General features: G+C 36.5%; 1 protein-coding gene across 1 annotated transcript in view; it reads right to left on the bottom strand.

The window, feature by feature from the left end:
- Window positions 1–26,283, bottom strand: part of TTC3 (tetratricopeptide repeat domain 3) — a 60,148-nt gene that overhangs the window by 16,917 nt on the left and 16,948 nt on the right. The window contains exons 15-30 of the mRNA XM_030460518.1: window positions 24,771–24,825; window positions 20,336–20,396; window positions 17,592–17,646; window positions 15,742–15,879; window positions 15,161–15,241; window positions 14,367–14,479; window positions 11,301–11,427; window positions 10,502–10,624; window positions 10,227–10,328; window positions 9,462–9,554; window positions 8,691–8,755; window positions 5,738–5,874; window positions 3,141–3,458; window positions 2,079–2,342; window positions 1,655–1,701; window positions 82–138 (exon numbers count right to left, since the gene is read on the bottom strand). Coding sequence (XP_030316378.1) covers window positions 82–138; window positions 1,655–1,701; window positions 2,079–2,342; window positions 3,141–3,458; window positions 5,738–5,874; window positions 8,691–8,755; window positions 9,462–9,554; window positions 10,227–10,328; window positions 10,502–10,624; window positions 11,301–11,427; window positions 14,367–14,479; window positions 15,161–15,241; window positions 15,742–15,879; window positions 17,592–17,646; window positions 20,336–20,396; window positions 24,771–24,825 — 1,836 coding nt within the window. The remainder of the gene's footprint in view (window positions 1–81; window positions 139–1,654; window positions 1,702–2,078; window positions 2,343–3,140; window positions 3,459–5,737; window positions 5,875–8,690; window positions 8,756–9,461; window positions 9,555–10,226; window positions 10,329–10,501; window positions 10,625–11,300; window positions 11,428–14,366; window positions 14,480–15,160; window positions 15,242–15,741; window positions 15,880–17,591; window positions 17,647–20,335; window positions 20,397–24,770; window positions 24,826–26,283) is intronic.

Below are 26,283 nucleotides of genomic sequence, written 5' to 3'. Positions count from 1 at the left end.
TAGGAAAACAGACTCTACACATCTGAACACTGGGAATTATAAAAAAACCTATTTGTAGTAAGCAGCTAAAAAGTTACTGACCTTAGGATCTTTCGAGTTCTTCTTTCTGTTTTTGTTTTTAACTTTGATACCATTAGTCTAAAACAGAAAAAACAGTTCTTGGTTTTTTAATTACAGTAAAAGTATGATGCATTTCTAAAACCAATATGTAAATTAAAAAAAAAAAATATTTCATATTAAAATTCTCATTCTGGTTTGACCAGCAAGATTTACGAGGTTAAGCACGCCATCTTCCCACTTCACTGCCCAGATGGAAAACACAAAAAGAAACAAAAACTTTTATGGCTTGATCCATTTTCTGCCTTTCTATAATTTTCTTCTTTAAACACATAGAACACTGATTCTAAAACCTAAAATATTCTACCATTTTAACATGCCAGATGCTTATTCATTACTTATAGCTCCAATTGCAGATTTAAGCAGCTGTGACATCCCACAAACCACATAAGCAAACTACACTGTCAAAGGTTCCAGTTACTTCAGTTTCCTAAGATACGTAATGATGAAAGAATTGTGATGACAGATTAACATAACTTTACTAAGAGTAACTTACTAAAAGGATTTTTTTAACTTTAGGATATAAGTAACACTGAATTACTAGTTTTAGTTTAATGGCTTTCATTTCACTCTTGGATTTCCAATTCATGGTATGAAGAAGCAAATTATTTCACATATTATTAAGATGTATATTAACTAATTAGCTCTCAAGATTTATTCTGTATCCAAAGTAAAACTTAGTTTTGTACAGGCAAATCTAACTCCAGGCTAGAATAATTTAAAATGAGACTACCTCAAACAATAAGTAATTGAGTACATAGTGTATTTCAGCCAATTAGCATGGATCTTAATTGACATACTAATGAAAAAGTGATTATAGGTTGTATTTGAAAAGTACCTATAAATTGTAATGAACAAATGCAAAAATTCATTTTTGAAAAAAATTTACTTTGCTTATTAGCAGAACAAGCATCAGATTCCCAGCCTTACAATTTAATGACATCTGAAGCTGGGTTGCACTACTTTCCCATTTGTTGCTCCAGACTGGAGCATATAATACATTTGGACACCATAGAGTTAGTGTCCAAATCAAGCAGACTCAACTTAAGCATACTAAGGGAGGAGTTAAGCTTCAGGTTCAGTTGTCATGATAAATACGCAGACCCAGCACTTAGAGAGAGTCTCTCTGTTTGGAAATCCTGCACCTTTTTTCTTAAGTTTGTTTTCTCTACCTGAAGGAGGTGAAACAACACATCATTGTACCCTCATCCACTTTCACTACAACTTCCTCATCCGCATTCTTTGAAACGTTCATCATCTACGAGGTGCCTTTTAGGTTTATGTTTTAACTAAAGAGAAAGACTAAAATAAGTATTTAACTGACAGAAGTATAAGAAAAACAGTATGCAGTATTCAAATGCTTTAAGAAGGGGGAGTGCAGGGAGATGATAGAACAAAAGACTCAAATCTCTCATCAGGTCTGAAGGACAAGGATGTAAGAAACTTGAGCTGCACATCTCTGTTCACTTTTGTACATTTTTAAAACACCACATATTTGGTTTTGAGCTTATACCAAATAGTCATTAAGGTCACTTACCGATTTATTTTCATTTTCCTGCTTCTTCAATACAATGCTAGGATCATCTATTGAAAGGTAACAAAGACTAATTTGTAAACAGAAGTAATACTTTATGTAATTTACAACTGTGAGCTATGAAATTACTGTAACAATTGTAACAATCCTTTATGAAATACACCAAAGCATCACAAAGATTTCTATGTTTAAAACTGAAAGATAACACTGATTGGACATCATACATGCAAAAAGTAAACATGCCTGAAAGTTGTAGCACATGAAACAAAACGGCAGAACACAACCTAATAAAGGGTGACTTGCCCTTTCAGGTCATTTTGCCTCTTAAGGATTAAATGGAGAAGATTTACAGAAGTTTTGGCCTTTTATAGAGCCTACTAAATGTGGTGCAAAACATTTGTAAGAATGATGTATTTTGAGTACTTACCCATTTTATCAAAAAATTCATCTAATGCTTGATGAAGAAATGGAAAATTTTCTCTGTTGTCTTCTAACAGCCATATAAAACAACGACTTTTCTCAAGGGGTGGTTTTAAGAAATAATCATGAATTTCTTGGTCTTCAGAACTAGGTGCCAGATAGTCAAATTTACTACCATACTTTTCATTCCAGAGTGCAATTAAAATAGAAAGGTCAAGCTCTTTTAAAAAATGTTCATATTGAAGAAGAAAGTTCTTTGTAGCTTTCAGACCTAAAACAAATGAAAAGAGCAACATTTCATTCCAGCCTCAGAGTTTTACAGCTTACTGTGTGATATTACTTTTCAAAGAGAAACACTTTGTTTTAGAACTTATATACATGGTAGCTGAAAACAGATTATCTAAAAGCTTTTGTATCTTGACAGTGCAAACAAAAACTGTAAGTGCAGTTTGTATAAATTTTACTTAGTCAACAACAAATTAGTACTTATATAATAAATACACAAATTCCTTAAAACACATGGACACAACAGAATTAACAACTCAAATCTCATCTAAGTTTTTGGCATCTTATGTCCATTTTGCCTGCAAAAAACTAACTTCTAGCTTCATACAGCTGTAGATCCACAGGAAATTACACAACAAAGCAAAACTGCCCAAGAGCAGCAAGTTAAGTTACCATTAAGTTACACAGGCAGTTCAACTTTTATAACAAAAAACCCACCATTATTTACCTTCCAGAAACAAATAATTTATACAAATCACTTAAGCCTATTCTGGAATCTAAAGAACAAACAATCAAAAAAATTGATCTGTTCAATTTTGCTTTCCTACACAGACAAAGCCCTGCCAATATTAGAACCTTTTACTTGCAGAGACAAGATGGACACTCTCTTGTCTACAAACTCCTGGCTAGGATCATCAAGTAAATGAAAATGAGGAAAGCTCTGATTTGCTATTTGAAGTTAAGAAAGCAACACTGGAAAATAGGGAGGTATCTTTTAATCTGTAAAGTGAACAGTTATGACAGGATAAGGTCTTCTGCTATTACATAAACACATATGGCCTACCCAAGTTGTTGAGATGTTTCAGCCACTTGTGTAATTTGGGGGGATCCACTTCTTCCAGCTCACTCAGCACATGGATAAAACTCCGTGTTTTTACTCTGCTTTTTTCTTGAATTAAGTAACTGATGAGCTGCTCTACTACTTCAGGTGACATGCCACTAGTTTTGGAATAGGACATGTAAGCCTCCTCAGTGATTACAAACCATGAAAGTAACTCCTTTAGTAGTTTGGAAGTATCGCAAACAGCTGTTTTTAGTTGCTCAGCATTTCGACTGATATGCTGCAAGACTCGATCACCAGCGTATAAATCCTGAATATAACCTATAATGGGATTTTAAAAAATAAATTAAAAAGAAATAAAACAAATTTTATTTCTAGTTACCACAAGTAAAACCATCAACTATAAAGTCCAAACTATCAACTTTGAAGTACAGATAATTTGTTGGTTTTGGTTTTTTTGTTAAAATTTTTTTAATTTGCTTTATTGCAACACTGAAAATTACAGAATATCTAACTTTCCATATAAACCAGTCTTAGCATTATGAATTTGACACCATATGTTGTAAATTTGGTTTACACAAAGAAACAATCCTTAGCATCTCAAAGCAGATTTCAGAAAGAAAAAAATAATATACTGCCTGCCAGTAACAGCAGCTTCAAGCAATTGTCTGTGCCAATTTATCTGTGTGAGCTGCATGTCAGCTCTGATGCAGAGACAGAATTCTGCCAAGAAGCAATTCTCAAAGGTATTCTGAATGGCTAAGCACACATCTAGTAGCAAACCTTTGCCCTGACCCTACCACTGGTTCTTTGTAGAACAAGATCAATAAAGATCACTGTCTCACATCAGCCTTCACCTTTCATTGTTATTCAAGACCACAGATTTACAGAAAGCCACTTTAGGAGTTTAACTGAGCAACCACAGTCAAAAGATGTAGATCTGAAAAGAATTTTTCAAAACTAAAGCACTACATGTTACACTTAGAATAACCTAAGCTTTGTAACACAAACACTTCCGAGCATACTAACAGATTCAAGGAACTCTACAGGTATAAGCCTGAGTTTATCCTGCAGGAGTCTGCATTAAAAACCTCTGTATGTTACAAATGTGCCACAAACACATGTTCCTCTCGCTTGCATTCCTCTCTCATTTATAAGATTTGTTCTTATTTAAAGGTAGCTCTGGCTGCTAATAAAACAAAAAACCCTTTGATATCTCTCCCCGAAAGTGGCCTCCCTACCTCTCAGACAACTAGGGAGATTAAAGCAGATATCATTTTGAAAGACTTCCTTGTGAAATTTCTCCAAGTGAAAAAACAGGGTAATAGATTGCTTGTCTCCAAAGATGTGCAACACTTCAAGTTTATTGCAGAATTAACAAAGGTTGGCTAACACCAACACACAGGTTTTTGCAGAACTGTGATAAAGTTGTTCTGTGTTGTCATATTCCTGCATCAGTTTCCCAGCCTTCACCTGCAATGCTGCAAAGTGAGTGTTTTTGTTGCACCAGTCATTTTTAATTCTTAGAGGTTTTAAGGGCATCTGGGGCAGCCAAAACACATACATGTCTGTGAGTGACCTGCAGTGGATCCGAGGACCACATCTAAAGATAAGCCATAGGAAAGGAGATAGCCCAGGCTTTAAAAAGAACTGCACAAAGTCATCTGACCATGATTTTAAGATAAATCACAGGGAGTAATCTGAAATAGCAGCAACAGTAGTTAATGATAAAATAATAAAAACTATTGTTTCTTAACAGTAGTTAAGAAAAAAAAATATTAGCACCTGAGAGCATTTTATAGAGAAAGTGTCAGGAAATGCCACCAAACAAGCAACAGGGTTCTAGAGAACTCTTAGAATGGCATCTATAAGATCAAAAAGTGTCTGCAAATATTTAATACGAAAAAATACAAGAGAAATGAGGTGAGCACTATTTAAAAGTTAATAATACAAACGAAAACCCACAGAAAAATCAAACGCCCATTTTTGTGTGCATTGTACCCTGACACAGGTAAGAAAGTCAGTGGAAATGTACAACTCTAAAATACAGAACACTGAAGAGCAGTGTAACTGGAACACAAAAGCTGAAGCATTAGCTGATTACATACTTGGTATGTTCAAGAAATTTTATTTTTCCCTTTCCTCTGAAATACACCTTCCAAGTCACTGCAGCTTCTGCACTTAGGATGTCTTTTTTTATTTATCCAAGATGCAGCTGTTTTGGTTTTTTTCTGTTGCTATGTCCCAACATGCTGGGCATAAAGGTTTTTCTGAAACCACTTTTAAATAGATTAACTTGGAAGTTGAGCCTTTGCCCTATTCAGGCTGCTTCTTTGTGAACCAATGAAGCAAGCATAAAGGCTTTTTGCTAGGAAGTCAAGCATGTACTAACAGTAATATGTAACATGCACTAATTTTACAGTTAGTTAGAAATTAGTAACAGAACTGAAATAAAAGCAATCTTAAGTTAAACTGCAAGTCTTTACAGGGGGAGGGGGCTATTTTCAGTATTACTATTCTATAATTTCATTTAGGACATTCAGAATGCTATTTATGCTGCTTTGTGGTAACTTTGAACAATAACTTATACTTCCACATACCATGGTGATCACTGTACTGAGATGGTTCATTTCCCATCTGGTTTTCTTCTCTTTTGTTTTTAGCAGAAATCTGTGCCTCTTCTTGTGCACACTTTCTTCGGTTCTTTTTTTCTTGTTTCATTTTTAACTTTCTAAGACTGAAGAGAAACAAATTAAGTGGTGAGCCTAACATAGAGATGTTGCAATGGAGTTAGGCACATCTCAGACATTTTCCACATCTTACAACAGCTATAAGCTCCATTCTACTACAAAATATTTTGCTGAAAAGCACAAATATAATAAAGCCAGTTTTCATTTAGAACTTGAGACCACAAAATTGTATAAGTTTCATAAAATCAAGTAAGTGTACAAATATCCTGAAGATGTATTAATTCTTACTTGCATTAAAGATATCTACATCAGGATTAACTGATATACAGCAGGTTTTTTTCTTAATTTATAGCTCAGCATTTAGAACAACATACATAATTGAGGACTGGGATCCACCTGGCTGGAGAGCAGCTCTGTGGAAAGGGACCTAGGGATCCTGATGGACATATGCTCAATATGAGCAAACAGTGTACTGCAGAGGCAAAGAAAGCCAACAGGATGCTGCTGGATTGCATCAACAAGGGCATCACCAGCAGAGATTAAAAAAAGTCATTGTTCCAAGTGCTCAACAATTGTCAGGCCACACCTGGAACACTGTGTTCAATTCCTCTCCCTGCTATACAAAAAAGGTGCAAACAGGCTGGAAAAGGTCCAAAGAAGGGTCACAAAGATGACTAAAGGACTGGGAAGCCTGTCATATGAGGAAATGCTGAGAGAACTGGGTTTGTCCAGCTTGGAGAAAACAAAGGCTTAGGGGAGACCTTATTGCCAGGTACTCTTATTGTGCTGGGTACTCTTATTGTACTTAAGGGGTGGCTACCAAGAAGATAGTGACTGTTTTTACAGGGAGTCACACGGAAAAGACAAGGGATGACAGATGCAAATTAATCCTGGTGAGATCTTGACTGGACACCAAAAAATTTTTTTTCACTATGAGAACAGTCAGACACATTGGAATACTCTCCCCATGGAAGTGGTGGGTTCCCCAGCACCAGACACTTCAAAGACTCAGTGTGACAGCATGCTAGGCCACCTCATCTAAACCATGGTCTTACCTAGACAGATTGGACCAGGTGATTCTTGACATCCCTTCCAAGCTAACATTCTATGATTCTATGAAGATTTGGATTTCTTTAATTTTTAAAAAGCAAATTTCATTTAACCTCTCAGCATGACTCCTCATTATTTATAACCTTACTTGACCAAAAAGTGTAAACTCATTTATGTCAAAAGTACGTCCATCAACAACTGAAACAGCATCATTAGATACAGTTTTTACTTTTAATTTCTAAACATTCACACAAAGTTGGCTAGATGGTAAATACTGAGTAACACTGGTGCTAAACTTATGGCTATCCTAATGCAGCTAAAAATCTTGCTGAGTTTCCTCCCTCTAATGAGAGAAGGAACTAGAACAATGCTCACAACCTTGGACTGAAAATGGGGTGGTATTCTCACTCAGCTTTCACAATACGTATAATTAAGATACTCAGTCTGTTAAGAAGCATATCAGACACCCATTCTTTTCGCATTCAAATTGATTAAGTCTCTTAGCACAGATGAAAGACATGTATCAGAAGAAAAAGTAAAGAGAGCCCTCAAGTTTTGTACACAGTCTCCAAAGCAAACTTCCCATAAACATATTAAGTCCCTGCCCACAGATTTCACAATGAAATTAGGTTTCAGGTATAAAAATGAAAAAGAGAAAGATCCTGACAGGACTAACTCCTGTAAGGAGAGGAGATCAGGCCAAACTGTTTGTGTGAACTTACTTCATGTAGAATTAAAACTTGTAATATATGTTAATGAATCTGTATTCATAACCAGTAAAATTCAGGGTTAAACTGAGAAAGAAGTGAACAAAGCAGCTGAGACATGTCATTTTCCACTAGAACAATGTAACCAATACAAGACCCTAACGGGATTAACTTCTGTCTCGGAGATAATTAAAAGTGTAAATCTTGCTCTTAAGGCAAGACACTGCCAAGGCCATTTAGGTGCCAGCCAGGCACTGGGGGAGTGCAAACATCGGCACGGAGACAGGATGAGGCAGCCCCAACCAGCAGATAAGGGAGAAATTATTGCAAGGGTCCAGTTAAGAGGATGAAGTCATCAAAAACAGGAGAGATAAAGATTTCTTACTTCATCCAAAGACCCCCCCCTGACATCTCTGCCCAGACTCCGCCTGTCATGAATATTGTATGTTGCAAACTTATGAATATGTATGTCACCTCCCCTTTTACTGTATAAATACCCTAGCCCTTTCCCTTAACCCTTGGAACTCTTTGTCCAGCTTGAGCTGGGAGTTCCACGGATCAGAAAATAAATACCTTTGCTGTTTAAAGGCTTAAAACTCTGTCTCTAAACAGTTTTTTTTAGGCCTTTTTTGGGCTTCAAAAACTTAAAGATAACTTCTTTATATTTAAAAACTATTGGTTCAAATTGGTGCAATGTACAATTTATCCCTCAATACAGAGATATGAGAAATCAGATTTGCATAACCTCGTATGCTCTATATTTGAAATGTTTCCTGTGACCAAACTGAAAATGTTGTTTTCAACAAGTGTCTGACCACTAAAGAGCTACTAATAATTTATTCAGCAATACCAGTAAACGCTCTCCTGTGCTCTTGTTATAAACCTGTAGCTCTGTATCTTCTTTTACAAGTTAATTGAAATGCTTTTATAAGTGGATCATAACATTTTTACCACACTTTTTAGTTTATCAGAGGCAAAGGGCACGATTAGCTTTCCATAGTATTTGTGGTATTTCAACAATTCTTAAAAAGCCATGTAAACCAGTCCTAGAATAATCTGTTTTTTCTCAAATTGATTCAACTTAGTTTTAATATTTGAGAGCTTACCTTGAACATTTCTGTTTAATACTGGTTCTTGGTGGTTCCTTGGGTTTTGTGATTTTTTGTTCAAACTACCAAAATAAGTGACATCAAATTAATTAAATTTGGGTTACAATGAAACATTGCTTTATTCAAAACCCAAGGACATCTAATGCTTAGGAAAGCAGAAACAGTAATACTACAAGAGATACTGCAGCCCATGTAAGCTTCGTGAATGTCTACCTAAAATTATTTTCTACTGAGACAGATTAGTATATAGCAACACATCTTTATCTACAGAAATGATAGGCTGAAAGATAACACAAAGTTAGGAAAGAGTGGAGAGTGTTTTGCTTTACCAATGGGCAGGAGGCAAATTTCACAGATTTTTTTTTTTTGCTTTTGCTTCTCACAGACCAATACTGCTCTGAGAAGAAGTATCCATCTTCCTATGACTTTGTAGAGGGTAACAGCACTCTTCCAATACAATTATTTCATTTAGCAAGATTAGCTCTTAGTTAAACTAACAGTTCCTTTCACTTCACGTAAGTTAGATACAAAACAAATTTTGTATTCCAGTTCCCATACAGGACAATTCTAGCCAAAACCATAATGTAATGCCTGCTCCACCAGAAGAACATGTAAGAAGAGAACGGGTAGTAAATATTCCTAAATAATGCCCAGATTTTGCAGTTAAGACTAGTTTGCAGTTACATTTTTCATTCTCATCTTCACCACGCCTCCTTCACCAGAGTAAATATTTTAAAGATTATTTACGTATTTGATAATAACACTTACTTCACATTTTACCAGACCAGAAGAACTGAAAATAGCTATTTTTGAAATAAGGCCTGTACAGTCAGGAGTGAAACACAGTTCTTGAAGAAAATCCTGTAAGAGAAAACGATGCACACAGCAAAGACATTTAAATTCACACAAAGTCTACTCTTATACAGATTACAGACTCTTAATCACAGGTAACCCAGGTAATTCAAGCTAGCACAGTTCTGAACTCTTACTGGATATGGAAAGTGACAGCTGACTTGGCAGGGACTGCAAATCAAAATTATCCTAGTTCTTTGGCGCAGAACTTTTATTCCCAAAGATACAGGCAAAGCCTCTGTTCCTCTAACTTCATGTTCAAGAGTTAACTTCAAGAATATTCTTTTATGAGGTCATACTCTTCTTGTATTTTCCTTCATTTTACACTGGCTGCTTATGTACTGTACTTTGTAAAATGCTTTTAGACACAATCAATGTCAAACTGTTGCTTAAACAGCAAGACTGTAGAAGGAATAAAACTCCCATATTGAAGGACATAAATGACAGAAGACAAACAAGCTAAGCATACCAAGTCTTCACACAGACAGGCCATTCTTCTGTAGGCAACAGCAAGCTTTATCCATACTTACATGTAAGACAATTTGGGAAGACACTCATCTCTCCAGTCTCCTGCCACTGTCATGCAACTGCGACAACAGGCTGTAGCACTGCACTTACCAGAAACCAAAGGAATGCTATCATGTTGACTAAAAAAAGTTAATAGTCTGACACAGCTCTTACCTTATCATTTTTATCACTGTAGATTGCTGTTTTCAACTTTTTCCAGCAGCTGATATGAAACTCCACTCTACATTGCTGACAGCAAGTAAAACGTATAAAACCCTAATATTAAAAAAAAAAAAATATAGCTTCTTTAAAAAACAAACAAACAAACAGAAAATAGTTCACAACAGTAGAGAGGGTAAGATGGTGTTCCAGATAACTCTTCAACATGGAAGGGGGTAAAAACCATCCAAACAAGAAGTTTTATTTTCCCACGGAAACTAAAAATTTACCTTGAAGTCTGGGTCTGTAAAAAATATTTGGATTTTGGAGTGACCATGGCATTGCTGATACCGACAGACTGCATCAGGTTTTGGAGGGAACTTGCATTCCTCAATGCGTTTCTTTAAAATCAACTGAGAAACACAAAATTATGTAAGACAAGTTGTCCAAACCAGAAAAAGATTCAGTATCTACTTATAAGCATCTGGGAAACTCTGCAGTAAAACACAAAGATTTACTTTGAGGAGCAGACAATTAGTATCAAAACCCTTTTCTAGAAAGAGCTATGGAAGATTGCCCTGTTATTTTCAAAAGTTCATTTGAACTGCTACCAGCCTCACAGCTTCTCATAGCTTCTTGCATACTCATAGCTTCCTGCATGCAAGTTTATCTTGGACCAGTGTTTTATATGCTTGTCAACTCCAAATGCATGAGAACATCCGAAGTTTTCAACTGCCAAATGATGAGCCAGATTATTCAGATAACATGACAAAAAATAGTCTGCTAATTTCCACCATTTCCCAGAATTTCGGGAGTGCCTCACCTGAGATCTTTGTTACACTATCAAGTACATTCCTAGGGACACCTCAGACCAGGCCTTGAGGTGGACAACACCACTCTGGACAATGAGCAGCAGCACTTCTACTGGGTGCTCCAGGCCAAAACCTCCCTTTCACCTCCCATCTTCCTTTGGCCTTGACAATGAAGGGGCAGAGAGGGGGGTGACAACCTTTTAGTTTCTGGAAAGGCCATTTGAGTTTGTTTTTTTGGTTTGGTTTTCTTTTTTTTTTTTTTTTTTTTTAAACATACCTGTAAATTCTCTGTTTGTGTCTCTTCAATGACATGACATGTTGTGGGCCAAGTTAATACTCCAGGTACAATCTTGTGATTAATTATTGCTTGCGATTTCATGAACTGATCAAGCGCATCTGAAAATCTGAAATTTGAAACAGGTACAGCGTGTTCAGATCAGACATAAATTACTTCTTCATGGCCCGTAATACTTTCACGATTAATTTTATGATCCAAAGGGAAAAAAATGGTAACTGGGAGTATGTATAAAAGTATAAAAAAAGTATAAAAGACTCCATATGTAAGCCTGTTAGCCAGCCTGGGTAAGAGACGCAGTCTGAGACTGAGAGCCTGCACTGGTATTACAGAACCACAGAATATGAGGCATTGGAAGGGACCTACAGAGATCATGTAGTCCAACCCCCCTCCGCCAGAGCAGGGTCACCTAGAGCAGGTTACACAGGATGAAGTCCAGGCAGGTTTTGAATGCCTACAGAGACAGATTCCACCACCACTCTGGGCAGCCTCTTCCAGTGCTCTGTTACTCTTACAGTAAACAAGTTCCTCCTCATGATTAGACGGAAACTCCTGTGTTCCTGTTTGGACCACTGCCCCTTGTCCTGTTTCCAGACATGACTGAAAAGAGTTTGGTTCCATCCTCCTGACACCATCAGTAAGCATTAATGAGATGATATTCAAGCAACCCATGACTGTGGGTGTATGTGCCAGTACTGAGTGAGAGTATGCATATGTTCATGAGTGACCTTCAACCTTGATAAGGCAGGGAAGAGGCTGAGAACTCTGCTACTGATACTTATGTCTTTCATGACTTCAGGCAGTGCTATACATGGAAGCTGCTCTGCCCAGGTTAAGTCTGGGAGGCCAGCTGTGCTGTCATGTGTGCTTACACACCTCTTTGGGACACACATGCAGCCTCACTATGGGTCAACACTGCTGAGAAACAACAGGAACATCTGTGGGACAGGCATGCAGACACCTCCTGGGTCCCAGACTGCATTTGGCTTCCCACTGTGGCAGTGGGAAGCAGAAATCCCCTGTGCCCAACACTCTCTGAGCAGGTGCTTTTTAGATATCCACATGAGAAGAGCTTAATGTTTAATATCAAACTTATTTATTTGGAATTGTACTAGGTTTATGTGGCATGTTGAACACTGCTACAGAGATGCCCTCTGCGGGGAGAGGCTGGGGCTGCCTCAGTTCCAGTTGGCTCCTACAAACCCATAACATATCAGGCAAGATAGTGGCACTTAAGAGAAAACATGGATAAGAAAGGACAAAGCATACTGCATGGCTGAGGAGTAAGGAAAACAAGTGTGAAAAACAAACCTTCAAGCATCAAAGTAAGAAGAAGGGGAGGAGGGGCTCCTGGCACAGAGCAGAGATTTCCCTGCACCTCCTGGAGAGAACCTCACTGAAGCAGGTACCCACACTGGAGGACCCCTGCCAGAGTAGGTGGATGTGCCCTGAAGGAACCGTGCCTGTGGAAAGGCCCCACAGTGTGGCAGGGGAGGAGTGTGAGAAGGAAGGGACAGCAGAGCGACCCTCATTTCTCTACCCTTCTACACCACTCGTGGGAGAAGGAGATAGAAGAGTCAGCAATGAGAGTAAAGTCAAGCCTGGGATAAATGGGGCATGGGGGGGAGGTAATTACTTTGTTTTCCACCATCCAACTCTATTTTAACAGAAAATAAATTATTTTTACTCAAGTTGACTCTGTTTTGACAGTGACTTCTAATTAGCAAGTGATGTCCCTGTCTTTATCTCAACTCTTTTTTTTTTTTTTTTCCCCATCTTATTTTCTCTCCCTCTCCCACTGAGGACCCCAGAGAGCACATGGGTTAGGGTCTGGCAGCCCATACAATATGTGATTCCCATTCCCTGTCTCTGTGCTGTAGTGCTAAGGCTTGGACAATAGGTCCAAGCCAGGGTTGACCTATAGATTAATCCTGTCCTTGTATGGTAGTGTTGAGGCTTGGACAATGGTCCCAGGCCAGAGTTGCCTTGTACAGAAACAGCAAAAATAACTGAGGTTGCGTTCTTGCATATGAGATATAATTGACATTGTATCCTTCTATTAATCATTAAAAACATCATTTATCAAAAATAACTGACTTGTCACTTCAAAAGAAAGCATGCTAAAGACACCCTGCCAATCATGCCAAGTCCTGGTCATGGTTGGTCAGGAGATGAACCTGCATAGTGTAATATGCAAAGTCATCCTGACTTGTAGGTTTGTTTAATATATAAGGCTGCACCCCTCACCTACAGGTGCATGCACCGTGTAGGATTTTCCCACTTGCTGGGAAGGGCTCTCCAAATCCCCACTGCAACCTTGGCTCCCCAGCTACTGCTGATGTGGATAATGGTAACATATGCAAGTGGTGATTTTTTATCACTATCCTTACTCTTATGTAGTAATGATTTGATACATTACCCTGTATTTTTCTATCTGTCTGCTTTAGGGACTTTATTGTGTATTTTTTGGATTTGGTAGTTATTATTTAGTTATCACCAGTAAAACACATCTACTCTTTCCACTCCGGTGTCTTTGTTTTATTACCACTCTCAATTGACAAAACACATGCTAGCCTCAAGCCCTTTGTTATCCAGTTCATTATTAGTCCAGTTTCTGCATTTTGTGTTCAACTGAGTCACATATACAACCCCCCCTGTCCCCTTCACTGGTCTGGCTAGCTCAGGAATATATTATTCTTCATCTATCCCAGGGAACCCAGTGACTCACTGTGCAGCTGCCTTATCTGAAACCAAGGTTACCCTCCAGACTCCCTGGTGTTGAGACAAGTTAAGCTTTCTTTAGGATACATTTTTTCCCTAAGATCTTCACTGCAGGGATGTGCTGGTTGGTCATATCCTCATGCCCTGGACTCTGCTCAATTCAAAGACTTCCAGTATTAAGTTGAAATAAATCACCCTGATGTATGAATTGAGTGATTAACAAAGAATAATTAGAAAAAAACAAAAAAATCCACAAAACACCCACACATGGCTTCTCAACTGAGAATAATTTCTGTATCAAATACTGAAGCTTTCTTTTTTACCAACCTGTTTTGTCTGAGGTATACATTTCCAATTCCATAATACGCCAAACAACCAAATCTTTCTTCCTGGTACTGATCAATTATTTTTTTAAACTGGTCTTCAGCCTTTTTCAGTGCCTTCAAAATAAATTTAAAACAACAATATGTGTTACTCTGACAGAAGTTTTTCACTTTTCCTCTCCTTTTCTTGCTCCAGTAGAATGAGTCAGTATGTCCTATTTTTTCATTAGTCTTACCAACAGTAAAGGGAACTAAGCAACTTTATGGTCACACAGAAAGGCATCCCTTTTTTAAAAAAGAAATTTATTCTGTAAACATGGGCTCCCTCTGAAATAATGAAATTAAATTACTGAGCTACAAACACCCAAACATTTTTAGATTTGTTGCAGGACATTAGGTATTTTTAAATACTGTGGGCAAAAAAACCCCAAACAAACACCAAACAATGCCCACTTCTGGTTTGGTGTTTTCCAGAAACAACAGCATTCTCTTTCTCTTGCTTTGTAAGCAGAAATGTTTGTGTTAGAAAAAGTAGGGCATAACCACATTACAACAAAATAAAAGAAAAATAATTGACTAGACTTCATTAATGCTTAAGAATCTAATTTTATTTGGTAGTTTAATTTATCCAAATATATTAAATATCTAAGTCTCAGATATTAAACTGTATGGCTTAAAATGTGACAAAAGTTTTAATTCCCCACCCAGTTTATGTCTGTTAAACATAGACAAAAATGGTTGGCCAACTACCACAACTAGAATTTTGGATTAAAGCAACATGGTAGCTTAATATCCTACCTCAGGTTGTCCTATTCCAAGAAGAGCAGTGGCATGTCCATAGATGATTACAACGTAATTAATAATACGAAGATTCAGTTGCTGCAAATAGAGTAAAAATGATCGTAGTAGCACACAGGAACTTGAAGCACAAAATATGCACACACATTGTCACACAAAACTTAATACTACAGTACAATATTTTTTTAAAATTCACAGTGTTCAAGATCAATGAGTTATCTGACCTAGAGAATAGATATTCTTTTTATCCTACATTATTATGAATAAAGGCTAATCTGACAATGGATAGCAGTTTCTTGGCAAATAACATATTTGATAAGTGTATCATATATTCTTATAAGAGGATTATTTTGGTAAATACTTTTCGATGGCATCTAGAAATGCACATGTACACCAAACATTACAAAAAAACATCCTGTGCTACTATCAGGACTTTTTTATCCTTTTCTTATCTGTAAGCTCCTTTGTAGTCAACATTACAGGCAACAATTAATAATGGCTATTTTGGTGGAAGACTGAAGTGAAGTATTGAAAATACAAACTTCAATTACTTCAATAAAGTGTTATTCTCCTCAGTTTACCTTTAAGTTTGAAGGTTTTAGGATGCTCAGTAATTCTGAAAAGGCTTGTTCAGCATTGTGATACCGCTGGTTCATCAAGGCTATACAACCTTCACAAATAAGGGATTGAACTCGTGCTTGCAACATCACTAATTCCACCTAAAATATTTAGGAAAACAGTAAGTCCCAGAGGAAGTTCAAGCATAATTTTAGTCCTTCTTACATATAAAAACTAAAAAACCCAGACCTATGCTTTTCCACACTTGCACACTCCATTTATTGTACAAATATTCTTGAAAATCTTGATAACTATATGCTTTCACCTACACTTTCTCTCCATCTGTGTTGACAGCTAATGCTGGAAGGTTTCAGAACACATTATTTTACAGTGTCTCATTACAGATACTTCCTGAAGTCTGCAGCAGGAGTTTTCAGTAGTGTGAACGTAAATCAAGACAACCAGGTGCAAAACTAAGAACTTCTATTCCCTTGATTTGCTAAAACACTAAAGTAAGACTAGCTTTGGAAAGCAGATCATTGTGTCAGGGCAGAAATATATAATTTGACTATTTAAGAGGCTCTTCCAACACCAACTCCAGCAATCCTAAGCAAAAAACAAAGAGTAACAAGGAGGCCCACCTGTGCATTGTAGGCCCCAACCATATTTCAGTATGAAGTAATCCTATTTTACAAGATTTTCATTAACTGCCCCTTTTTCCCCCCTCATATGTTAACATTTGAAGCCTGGGATTCTGAAGACAAGGTTGTTGCTAGGGAGAAAAGTAAACAATGGGGAGGTTTCGAATTGCCAGTTGTTTTAACATTACTCTAATGCTGTATTTAATTGTATTCCTGTAAACTAAACTAGGCTTTGTCCATAATGTAATTTTATTTTGCCTTCATCTTGTCAACTGACCAAAAAGGAAAAATACAAGAAACCCATGACCTAATTACAGCTATAAATGAAAGTGGCAGGGGGGGTGGAAACTACCCCTGAAAATGCAGAAATGATGAAAAGATGAAATGCACAAATTACCTAATGAAAAAAGTAAGGCATTTTAATTTCCTAGATCTATTGAAACAAGGTAATGCTGTCAGACCGTAATATTATAGGACAGTGCAAATTAATTTAATGTTAAGCTAATGTTAAACTATATAACATATGAAGCTGATTAAGCCAGCTAAAAATGTTACTTTCAGTAATACTAATGCATTAGTCTTACAAAAATAGGTGTTTCAAATGAAAAAAGGGGTGTATAAGCACAGGCAGAAGCTGTACCTTCTCCTGAATCCAGTTTTGCCATATGAGATAATTAATCAGAATAGAAATTTCTGGCATTTACTTCCCCAAATCATCAGCAAGGAGATGACCAGTTATTTATATCCCCATGATTTCAAAAACTTTGGTGTACTCATCATTCATTACAGATAAGACCTCAGAAGGACAACTCTCAATTTATGAATTCCACAGTGTTTTAAATGGCCATTCAACAAAATGTTCTGATTATTTTTAAAGATAACACATTTAGTTGGAACTTTGGAAGGGATATTATAAAACCCTGAATGATTCCTAGTGATTTTGTAGTTTCTTACAAATTAAGATACAAGGAAGCCATGTTACTAACTCCTGGTTTTAACTAAGTTACACTGTGACTACATTGAATTTTTTAACACTCATTTCCAGTGTCAGGTCTTAAAGAAGAAACAAAAAGTACCAGCTACAACAGTACAGATCACAGAATAATTGCCTCCTGATAAAAGTTAGGTTAATTATGAAATACTAGATTTTTGAATGAACATTTTGGAAAGAGTTACTAAAAGGTGACAAATCATTTACACTTAAGGCTATCTGCTAATGAATTTCCAGTTACCTGTGGCAGAGTAGAGAAGAGTTTATCTTCAACAGATTTCAAATCAAGATGATCTCTACAAATAACAGGACAATGGCATTATGAGATTGTACTGTACTTTATGTGTAATCTTCTTTTCAAGAAAGAGAAATTTCTTTGCTTTTATCAATCACATCACATTTACCTATGTGCTAGAGATTATTATGGCATGCTTTCACAATATTCATAAAAGTATTATAACAGTATCAAGGATTATGATACTATTCATGTAGTTCATATACATCTGGCTCAGGAATCACTAGGGCTCTAGGGAAGAAGCAGTCTTTGTATAATTTTGTTTTCTTTTTTATCTTCTCCACCTTATTCTCAGCTGAGTTGACCTTATAAAGGAGAAGGATTGGTGACTAGAAAACTTCCCTACCCCAAAGGCTTAAGGCTCTTCTTCCTCCTCAACTTTTCCTAAGTAGAAAATTCTTTATCTTAGCACAACCACTGTTTAAAATCAAATACATGTAGCAACTACACATGGTGGGAGCAGGGAGAGCAAAGAGGAACAGAGCTGTTTTTCCAAGCTTTTCCTTTCCATTACTGCTGCAGAAACACCATGCACAACTAGAGAACAGAGAAAGCATAATGAAGAGGGCAAACTACTGCCTAAAACTCTGTACTAAATCTGCAATGCTAAGATTGCTGCTCAATCAATGCTACTGTATTGTCTTCTGCTAATATACACTCAGATCTGTCCCACAGATCTGAGTATCTGAGTTTTTGAAGGTATCAAAAATTCATCACCTGAGATAAATTCTTTACAGTATCAGAGGATTCCCTATATTTTTGGAAGCCAAGAAACCAACTAATTACTAAAATGGAGGCAAAACTGTAACTGAGCAAGCAGTTCAGTTATTGAGAAATTAATGTGGTTTTTATAGGTCTAATAAACTTCCCTGTGAGAGAAGCAATTTTGTAGATGGTTCAGTTACTTTACAGATTTGTTCTCAGAGTGAATTCTAACCTCCCCTCTCCCTTAAAGAGCTCAGTGGCAACTCTTAAATAACACAGATGACCTCTTCTGTGACAAAGTTTCAATTGTCACAGCTACAGCAGTATTCAAAAAGAGCTATGGAAAGCCAAACGAATTGTACTGCAGTAAATACAGACTAAAAGATGGTAGGTTTTGTGGTCACACTTAAATTAGGTCAAGGGATAATCAGGTTCAGTTCCCAGGTTTCCTTAAGACTTAGATTCTTGTGTGTGAGAAATCTGACTTTAAAAATTATTATGAATGGAAATTTTCCTATTTCAGTGTGAAGAGCTTATTTTGCCTTAATCCTCATCTTTTTTTAGTCATTAATAACACAACCAAAAAACACTACCTGAAGAAGCATATGAATAAGAAAATGCATGTGGAAAAACAACAGGAGAACAAACAGATCTGAGTGGGATAGAGGTGCCTAATGGGCTGCTTGATCCTGCTGGAACAGAGGAAGTTGACTCCTGGAGAATATTATGGTTTTGGTACCAGATGCATGCAGTGGGAACGGTTAGATAAGGTTTTATGCTAATGCATTCTTATATAACCAAAATGTACTATTTTGACAATACTACTGAACAGAATACTTTTAGAATGTAAAATATACAACAATAGATATTGAGAAACTATATATGTGTAGTGAAGCACACAAGCAAACGATTCTGTTTGTGCACAGCAGCAGGGTCCGTGCCTTTATGTCCTCCAATGAGTACAGTCAGAACTTCATTCATCTAATTTTGCAGCTCAGGGTAAAACACTGAAAGCTTCCATTTAAGCTTGCCTTAAACAACAAGTGATAATTTTCCTCAGTCACCTCATAAATAAATCAGCAGCAACAGTTCTTTAGTCCTAAGATATCCACTAGATAAGGAAATACATTGGCATGTGGAATCACCAATAAATGCAGTGATTTCCTCAAGCCTGTCTGGAGCATGTTGACCCCAGCATCACTGCAAAGAGTCATTTCTTCTGTTAAACTTTGTTTAAAATGTTGCAGTTGTAACAAACAGAAACATAAATTTTGTCCATAAAATGTACAGTGCTCTTTTTAATCTCAACTAATTTGGCTCCAAACCATCACACTCATTTACATTGAGCATGTTCTATTGGCAGTACTCAGATGCTTAAAATCAGGCTTCAATATGATTTAAGTGAAAATTCAAGTCTAAAACCAATTAAAGGTCTTTTTAAGTAATGTTCTGAGACTGATTCGCAATTATTTCCTTGCAGTGAAATCTCTTATCAGTAAGCATATGAAGTGTCAGAGAAGTTCCAGAAATTACTTGCTGGTAAGAACAGAACTAGTACAAAGAGACCTTGAAAATAAGAAAGAACTTGAGTTATGTTGTGGTGTAAGTTTTAATGTAACAATTGGAACAAGATTTCCATTATCTTTGGCTGTAAAGGAAACATTCTTTCTTATGGCTACACTGTGTGACTTGCTTTTGGGCAACAGTTTTTAAGCAGTGGTTATTAAAATTATGTCTTCGCTTACTAAAAATTCAACCAAACTTTGAAAAACATTTAGTTTTCAAATAATAACTCAGGCTCTTCATGACAACCAGAATTCTATCAACTTTAATAAGGTATTTTAGCATGAACTATACCCTGAAGAATATGTAAACAACGTAAACAAAGCAATTGCCAAACAGCAAGCAGCAAGTCACAGATGCATGAACTCGTTTTAACTGATACATAAAATAACTGAAAATAACTAAGTATTTTTTTTTCTTACATTGACTTTTCAGAGTCAGCAGGTTTGGTTTTTGGCCTCCCTTTGTTTTGATGACCTTGGCCTGTAATGAGAAAAAGTATTTCAACCAAAATGACAACCACCTAAAGCAAAGGAAAAAAATGCACTTGGACTTCATGTTTTGCTTTATAAACAATAGATCTTAACATTTACAATACAAAACTAATGCAACCAAGAAGTTTTTCAAAAAGTCGCCTGAGTGTTAAAGTAGGAATCTGATATTATCATTAAACAGAACAGGATTTTATTAGTCCTGTTAAGGGAAAAAATAGTTCAAACAAACAGAAGAGTCTTAAAATTCTGTAAGATGTGATCTGACTCTATAATGTGTAAACAACTGTTTAGGGGGAGTCCTTAACTCCAAACTACATAAATCCATATGTTATACAAAACTACAACTGATACTATTCAAGGTTAATTGATAACTAGAATTTTTAAAGAGAATAATTCTTGACTATGGATATTCAATACTGACTATAGAAATTTTTATGGAGTCTGCTACTTGGAAAGTACATAGATAAAGGAATTAAGTTTAACCTATCTTAATCTTATAAATATATACACGAATCTCATCAAGATAAATGTCCCTGATTACCGAATAAAAATATTTGATGGTGTGGAAATATTGGATCACAAACACAAGAATAAAAAGTGTCATGTTATGGTGATTAGTTTCTAATTCTGAACCTAAATGTCAAAGACTTAACACAAAATTTTCCGGATATACTTCACACCTTCAGAGATCTAACACTTAATTATAGGGCTCCATAAGCTTAGCAAGCAATTCATTAGTAGGAAAAAAGAAGAAAACGTATCTTATACCATGCCATTAACTAAAGTAATCTCTCAACCTGTGGAATTAAAACATAACGTTAGGCATCTAAATGTGCACGTGTGTATTCATGAATAAGTCAAGTCATGAAGTTTTGATTTTCAAGAATTTTAAGTTAGAATTTTACAAGGCATTAATGACTCCGTTTCAACAGTGACAAAGTCCACTTATGAGAGAGCTTCCTTCTAATAAGTGGACAGTTAGACAAGCAAGGCAGAAAGTTGTATTTCTGTCAGTACAGAAACCAACATGCAGCCGATAAATTCAGTTGCAGAACTGCTGAGCATCCCATGTTGCAGGTGTTCCTTATTATACATGGCAAGTTTAACAGGTCCAACACAGATTTTTTTGCTAGTTAAACATAAGGGATTTTACAAGGTACACAGGAACATCTTCTCTTGCCTCAGCTACCTATTCCAAGAGGTGACAGTTTCAGCTATGATCTTTGAGAAGCAGTTCAGGAGATGACTGTGGCTTCCCAATAATGGACACAATCACATACAGCACGCAGATACAAGATGTTTGAGCACTGGGAGCTAAACATAAGGTACAACTACCTAAATCAGTAAAAATTGCTTCATTTATTATTATACCCATGCTGAACTACCATAAGATCAATTTTGAAGAAGGTATTAATTTTATCTTAAAAGTTTCAGTAACTATGCTTAGAACTGTTAATTTCATTATACTCAGAAGTATTTTATATTATTAGATCCAAAATATTGAAAGACAATTATTGTGGAAAAATACAAATCTACTAATTTGAGTAATATTACTCAAGACAATGGGATGACTCATGTACTCATTTCTCAAGTTAAATCACATGCACACACACTTCCTGCTTTGTGCCACAAGTAATTTTTCATAAAAAACTACTTAATGGCATAAAAATTAAATTAATTAGAACAGAAACCAAACACCATGAAGACTGAATTACTTCACGAACCATTTCTTGAAATTGTCACACAGAAGTCTGAATAGGTCTCTATTGAAACACTTCATATGCATTAAAAACTTCAGAGATACAAAAATAATCATCACAAATTCATCATAACAGATTATTTATATGATGGAAAACAATCACCCTTTTGAAAGCCAGAAAACACTTCAAGAATATAATCATTTAACCATTTAGAGACAGATATAGTACCTTTTCTTCACTATACAGGTTCTCTTCCCTTAAGGACATCATTCAAAACAAAATTAAGATAAAAGGTATAATAAGCCTTCCTTCTCACAATTAAAAAGAAAGAATAAGCAATTTTTCACTGTGTGAATCTGATTGTAAAGGCCATTCAGTAAAAATTATTTCAGAAAAATTTCCCACTAACTGCTTCCCCCATACACCACCACCCAACTACTTTCAGACTTTAAAAGTATTTTAAAATAAAAGTAACAAGCAAATCCTGAATTATAATTAAAACATGAAAAGGAATATATTAATCCAACAGTAAACATGATTCACTTACCCCACAAATATTTTAAAATGTTTGAAGTAGTGTTGCTTTTGCTAGACATTGCCATTAGGAGCAAACAAAAGTATGTAACAGAAATGTACACATGCTCAAAAAAATAGTACACGCAGACAAAAAATGAAATTAAAAAGGACAATAACTTTAAAATAAGATACAGTAGCATAAAGTTCCTTTACATTAAAACTCATGCAAGTCGTAAGCCTTTAAGTGAACAAAGGCTAAGAAAAAGAAAGCTGTTTTTCCCCACCCACAGCAAACTTGTATCAGCTAGTCATTCAGCGTGTAACTCCTCCTTTCAAACCAAAGCCAAATCAAATATTTTCTTTTACATCAGTACTGACATAATAAGTACAAGGGGGAGAGGAGGAGGAAGGGATAGCAGAAAAAAAAAAAAAAGGAACGAGCAGGGTTTATGTTTTAATCACTGCTTTCGGCATAACATTTCACAGTCTTATGATCTCTTTAGCCTGTAAGTATTTTCAGCTGTTTCCCAATATTAAACCTGTCATTTTCCCTCTTACCTCCACAAACTCACTAAAAATCAGCTCTCTTTCCAACATCCCCCCTTCTCCAACATCAGCAGTGTAGACACATTGCAGGCACTCTGCCCTTGACCACTATCAGCAGCACAAACAAAATGCCAGCATCCTGCCCCTGACCAACACATTAACCACATTAAGGACAATTCTCTCAAATCCCACTAGCACTGGAGAAGCCAAGGGGCAGCACAACTCCTACCTGCATTCAAAAGGGATCTGTGTGATTTAGTCTTCCTGCCAGGTGACCTGAACACCAGATGTCCATGACAGTCCACTGGAGCCAGGGCACCAGTTTTATACTCTTGTGACTGCTATCAGTGATTGGGTGGGTCACCCTATGGGCCTCAATAAAAAGTTCTGTTTTCTAATGTGTCATCAGACTGCATTACTATTCAGACCACACCCTCTTGCTCAGGAAAATTTCTGGATTCACTTAGTTATCACTTTCTTCAAACTTACTCAAAATTCCCTATGGCCTCCATGTATCTGCTCTTTTGCTCCTTCACACCACCTACATACAGTTTCTCAGAACTGATTTGTTTTTCAGAGCTTGATTCCTCTTCCTAAAACCTCTCCCCAATTTGCTTTCTACATTAAGTTCCTTCAACAGGAAAGATCACTTCGCATATGGTCACTTTAAAAGTTTTTTGTAATATACCTCTATTGTTTTCCTAAAAATCACATTATGAGGTGCTCTGCACTTTGGGACCTATGCAGCTAAGTACTTAAGTATGTGAATTCCAAAAAACAGCATGGCTGGGCACCAGGGACTTCAGACTGCTGCATGGTCAGGACTAGAAGAATCCTGATGTCACAACTTCAGAATATACTGTGAGCAGGCAGCTGGTCCAGATCCAGCAGCAGTATTCTATGCAAACATTATAAACAACAACACTTTCTAAGTGTCGGGGAAGTATGTTCTGCTTTCTTGGTTACAGCAGGTGTTAAAAACTGAAGCAAAATTCAGGAAAAGATTTCACTTTAAAGATCAGAACAGCTCGCACTTCACTTTCACCACAGAAAAGTGACTCCCACCACTGTGGGAGTTTTTTGGGGAGTATGAGTTCTCTCTATAAATGGGTTGTGGGGGGTTTGTTGTTCTTTTAAAAAAAACAACCAAAAAAAAACCCAAACAAAACCCCACAACAAACAAATAAACAATTACACCAATTTAAACCTCCTAGAGTTTGCAGCTAAAAATCCATTCTATTACTCTGTGGCCTCCTCCCTAACTGCAGGAGTATTTTATTAAGGATCATAGCAATCACAAACAAATTATCAATACTGAAACTACCCACAGTTCTCTTAAATGTAGATCCTTTTAGATCCTATATATGTCTTAGTAGCATTACAAAAGTACAAAAGCATGAAGAAAATAAAACAAACACAGAAGTGTCTCTGTATCTAAGGAGCTGTATCATGTATCTAAGGACCTGCATGTTAACAGGAAAAGAAGTGAAAGACAATAGCTTAGTGTTTTGAAATAACACTAAATACATTTGTTTATTAGTAAAGGCAACAGCAAGGAAAGAACTAACTCACACTAGATAAAACATGAAAAACAAACTCACTTGGTGGAAAGTCCTGAGAGCAACCTTTGTTTTCTATCCTCTGGATGTCAGGCACCTAGCAACAAATAGGTTAGTTTAGTTTTACACAGATTTAAAGAAAGAAATAAAATCACTAAATTTAAACAAAGAAAAACCCCAAACACTAACATTTAAACAAAGAAATCCCAATAAAACTACAGTATATTAATTATGTATTAATTATTAATTAATTATTATTTATTATTTAATTATTAATTATTTATTAATTATATTAATTCAGGAGGTAAAGAAAAACCAGTTCATTTATCTACGTGTATTTGTGCACTTATACTTTCTTTCCCCAAATTCACATAAATTTGTATTACCTATTGGTCTGACCAATGCTAACTTTTATTGCATCCTGAAGGAAGGCAGAATTACAGACTTAAATTATGACTATTTTCATAGCATAAAAACAGGTGAAAGTTTCCATAAGATAGTAAAAAAAATCTTTAAGTGCTTCTTGTGTGTTTCGTTTCCTTTCCTTTGCCTTTTTACGTAAGTTTCACTTTCCCCAGTGACGCATCATCAGCTTTTTGCAGCCCCGCCCTCCTGTAAATCCTGAAAGGGCTTTTTCACATGTACATGTTGAAGTGCTTTGACCTTGCTAGTGCAGTCACATTATTTATCATCTTGTTCTCTGTATTACAGAGCTTACTTAAAACACACTTCCTAGGCTAAATTAGAACAACTTACTAATTAGGTAATTGTCCTGGTTTGGGCCAGGATAAAGGTGATTTTCTGTCTTGTACTTTTGCTTTCAGCTAAGTCTCTTGTAAGTAGTTGCACTTGCTGAAATTAACAGCAAGTTTCTCAGACAGTGTCTGCTTCTAGGACTGATAACACTTGATGTTTATAGTTACTGCTAGAGACTGGTGTGCAGAGCCAAGGACACTGATCAGTTCTGAGGAAAACTTTTACCCTCCAGAAGGAGTAAAGAGGTCACACCTGCAGCCTCCCTTTGGGGAGGAACGGACAAGATAGATGCCAGAATTGGCCAAACAGAGTATTCCATCCCATATACGTCATACTTAGTATAGATTTGAGGGATCACGAGGGCCAAGCCAGATTTCCTGTTTCCAGTTTCCGGCTGCCTGCCCTTCCTGCTTCCCTTCCTTCACCCAGCATCCTGGGAGGATTCCGTCTGTTCGTCTCCCTGTGCTCCTGATCTGTGCCAGCCCATATCTGTGTGTTCCTGCCTCCAGTTCCCGACTGCTGCCAACTCCAGGAATCCAGCCTGGACTTTCCCAGGGCTGCTCTGCAGCCTTGGTGGTGACGTGAGAGTTATTGGGGGAAGAGGGGAGGAACGTGGTTTCCATTTTCCTGTATATTTGTATATATTTAATAATTTTCCTACTTATCATTACTGTTTCATTAAAGTTGTGTAGTTTAGTTTCCAACCCATAAGTCTCTTTCCCTTATTCTCTCTCCTTTCTTTATCAAGGAGGAGAGAGAGAGACTAATAGCGTCTGTTACTCGGTTTAATTGCTGGGCC

The sequence above is a fragment of the Calypte anna genome, chromosome 1 (assembly GCF_003957555.1).
Source record: "Calypte anna isolate BGI_N300 chromosome 1, bCalAnn1_v1.p, whole genome shotgun sequence".
In the NCBI taxonomy this organism is placed as follows: Eukaryota; Metazoa; Chordata; class Aves; order Apodiformes; family Trochilidae; genus Calypte; species Calypte anna.
The sequence above is the reverse complement of the archived record's forward strand: the minus strand, read 5'-3'. Positions and strand labels throughout refer to the sequence as shown.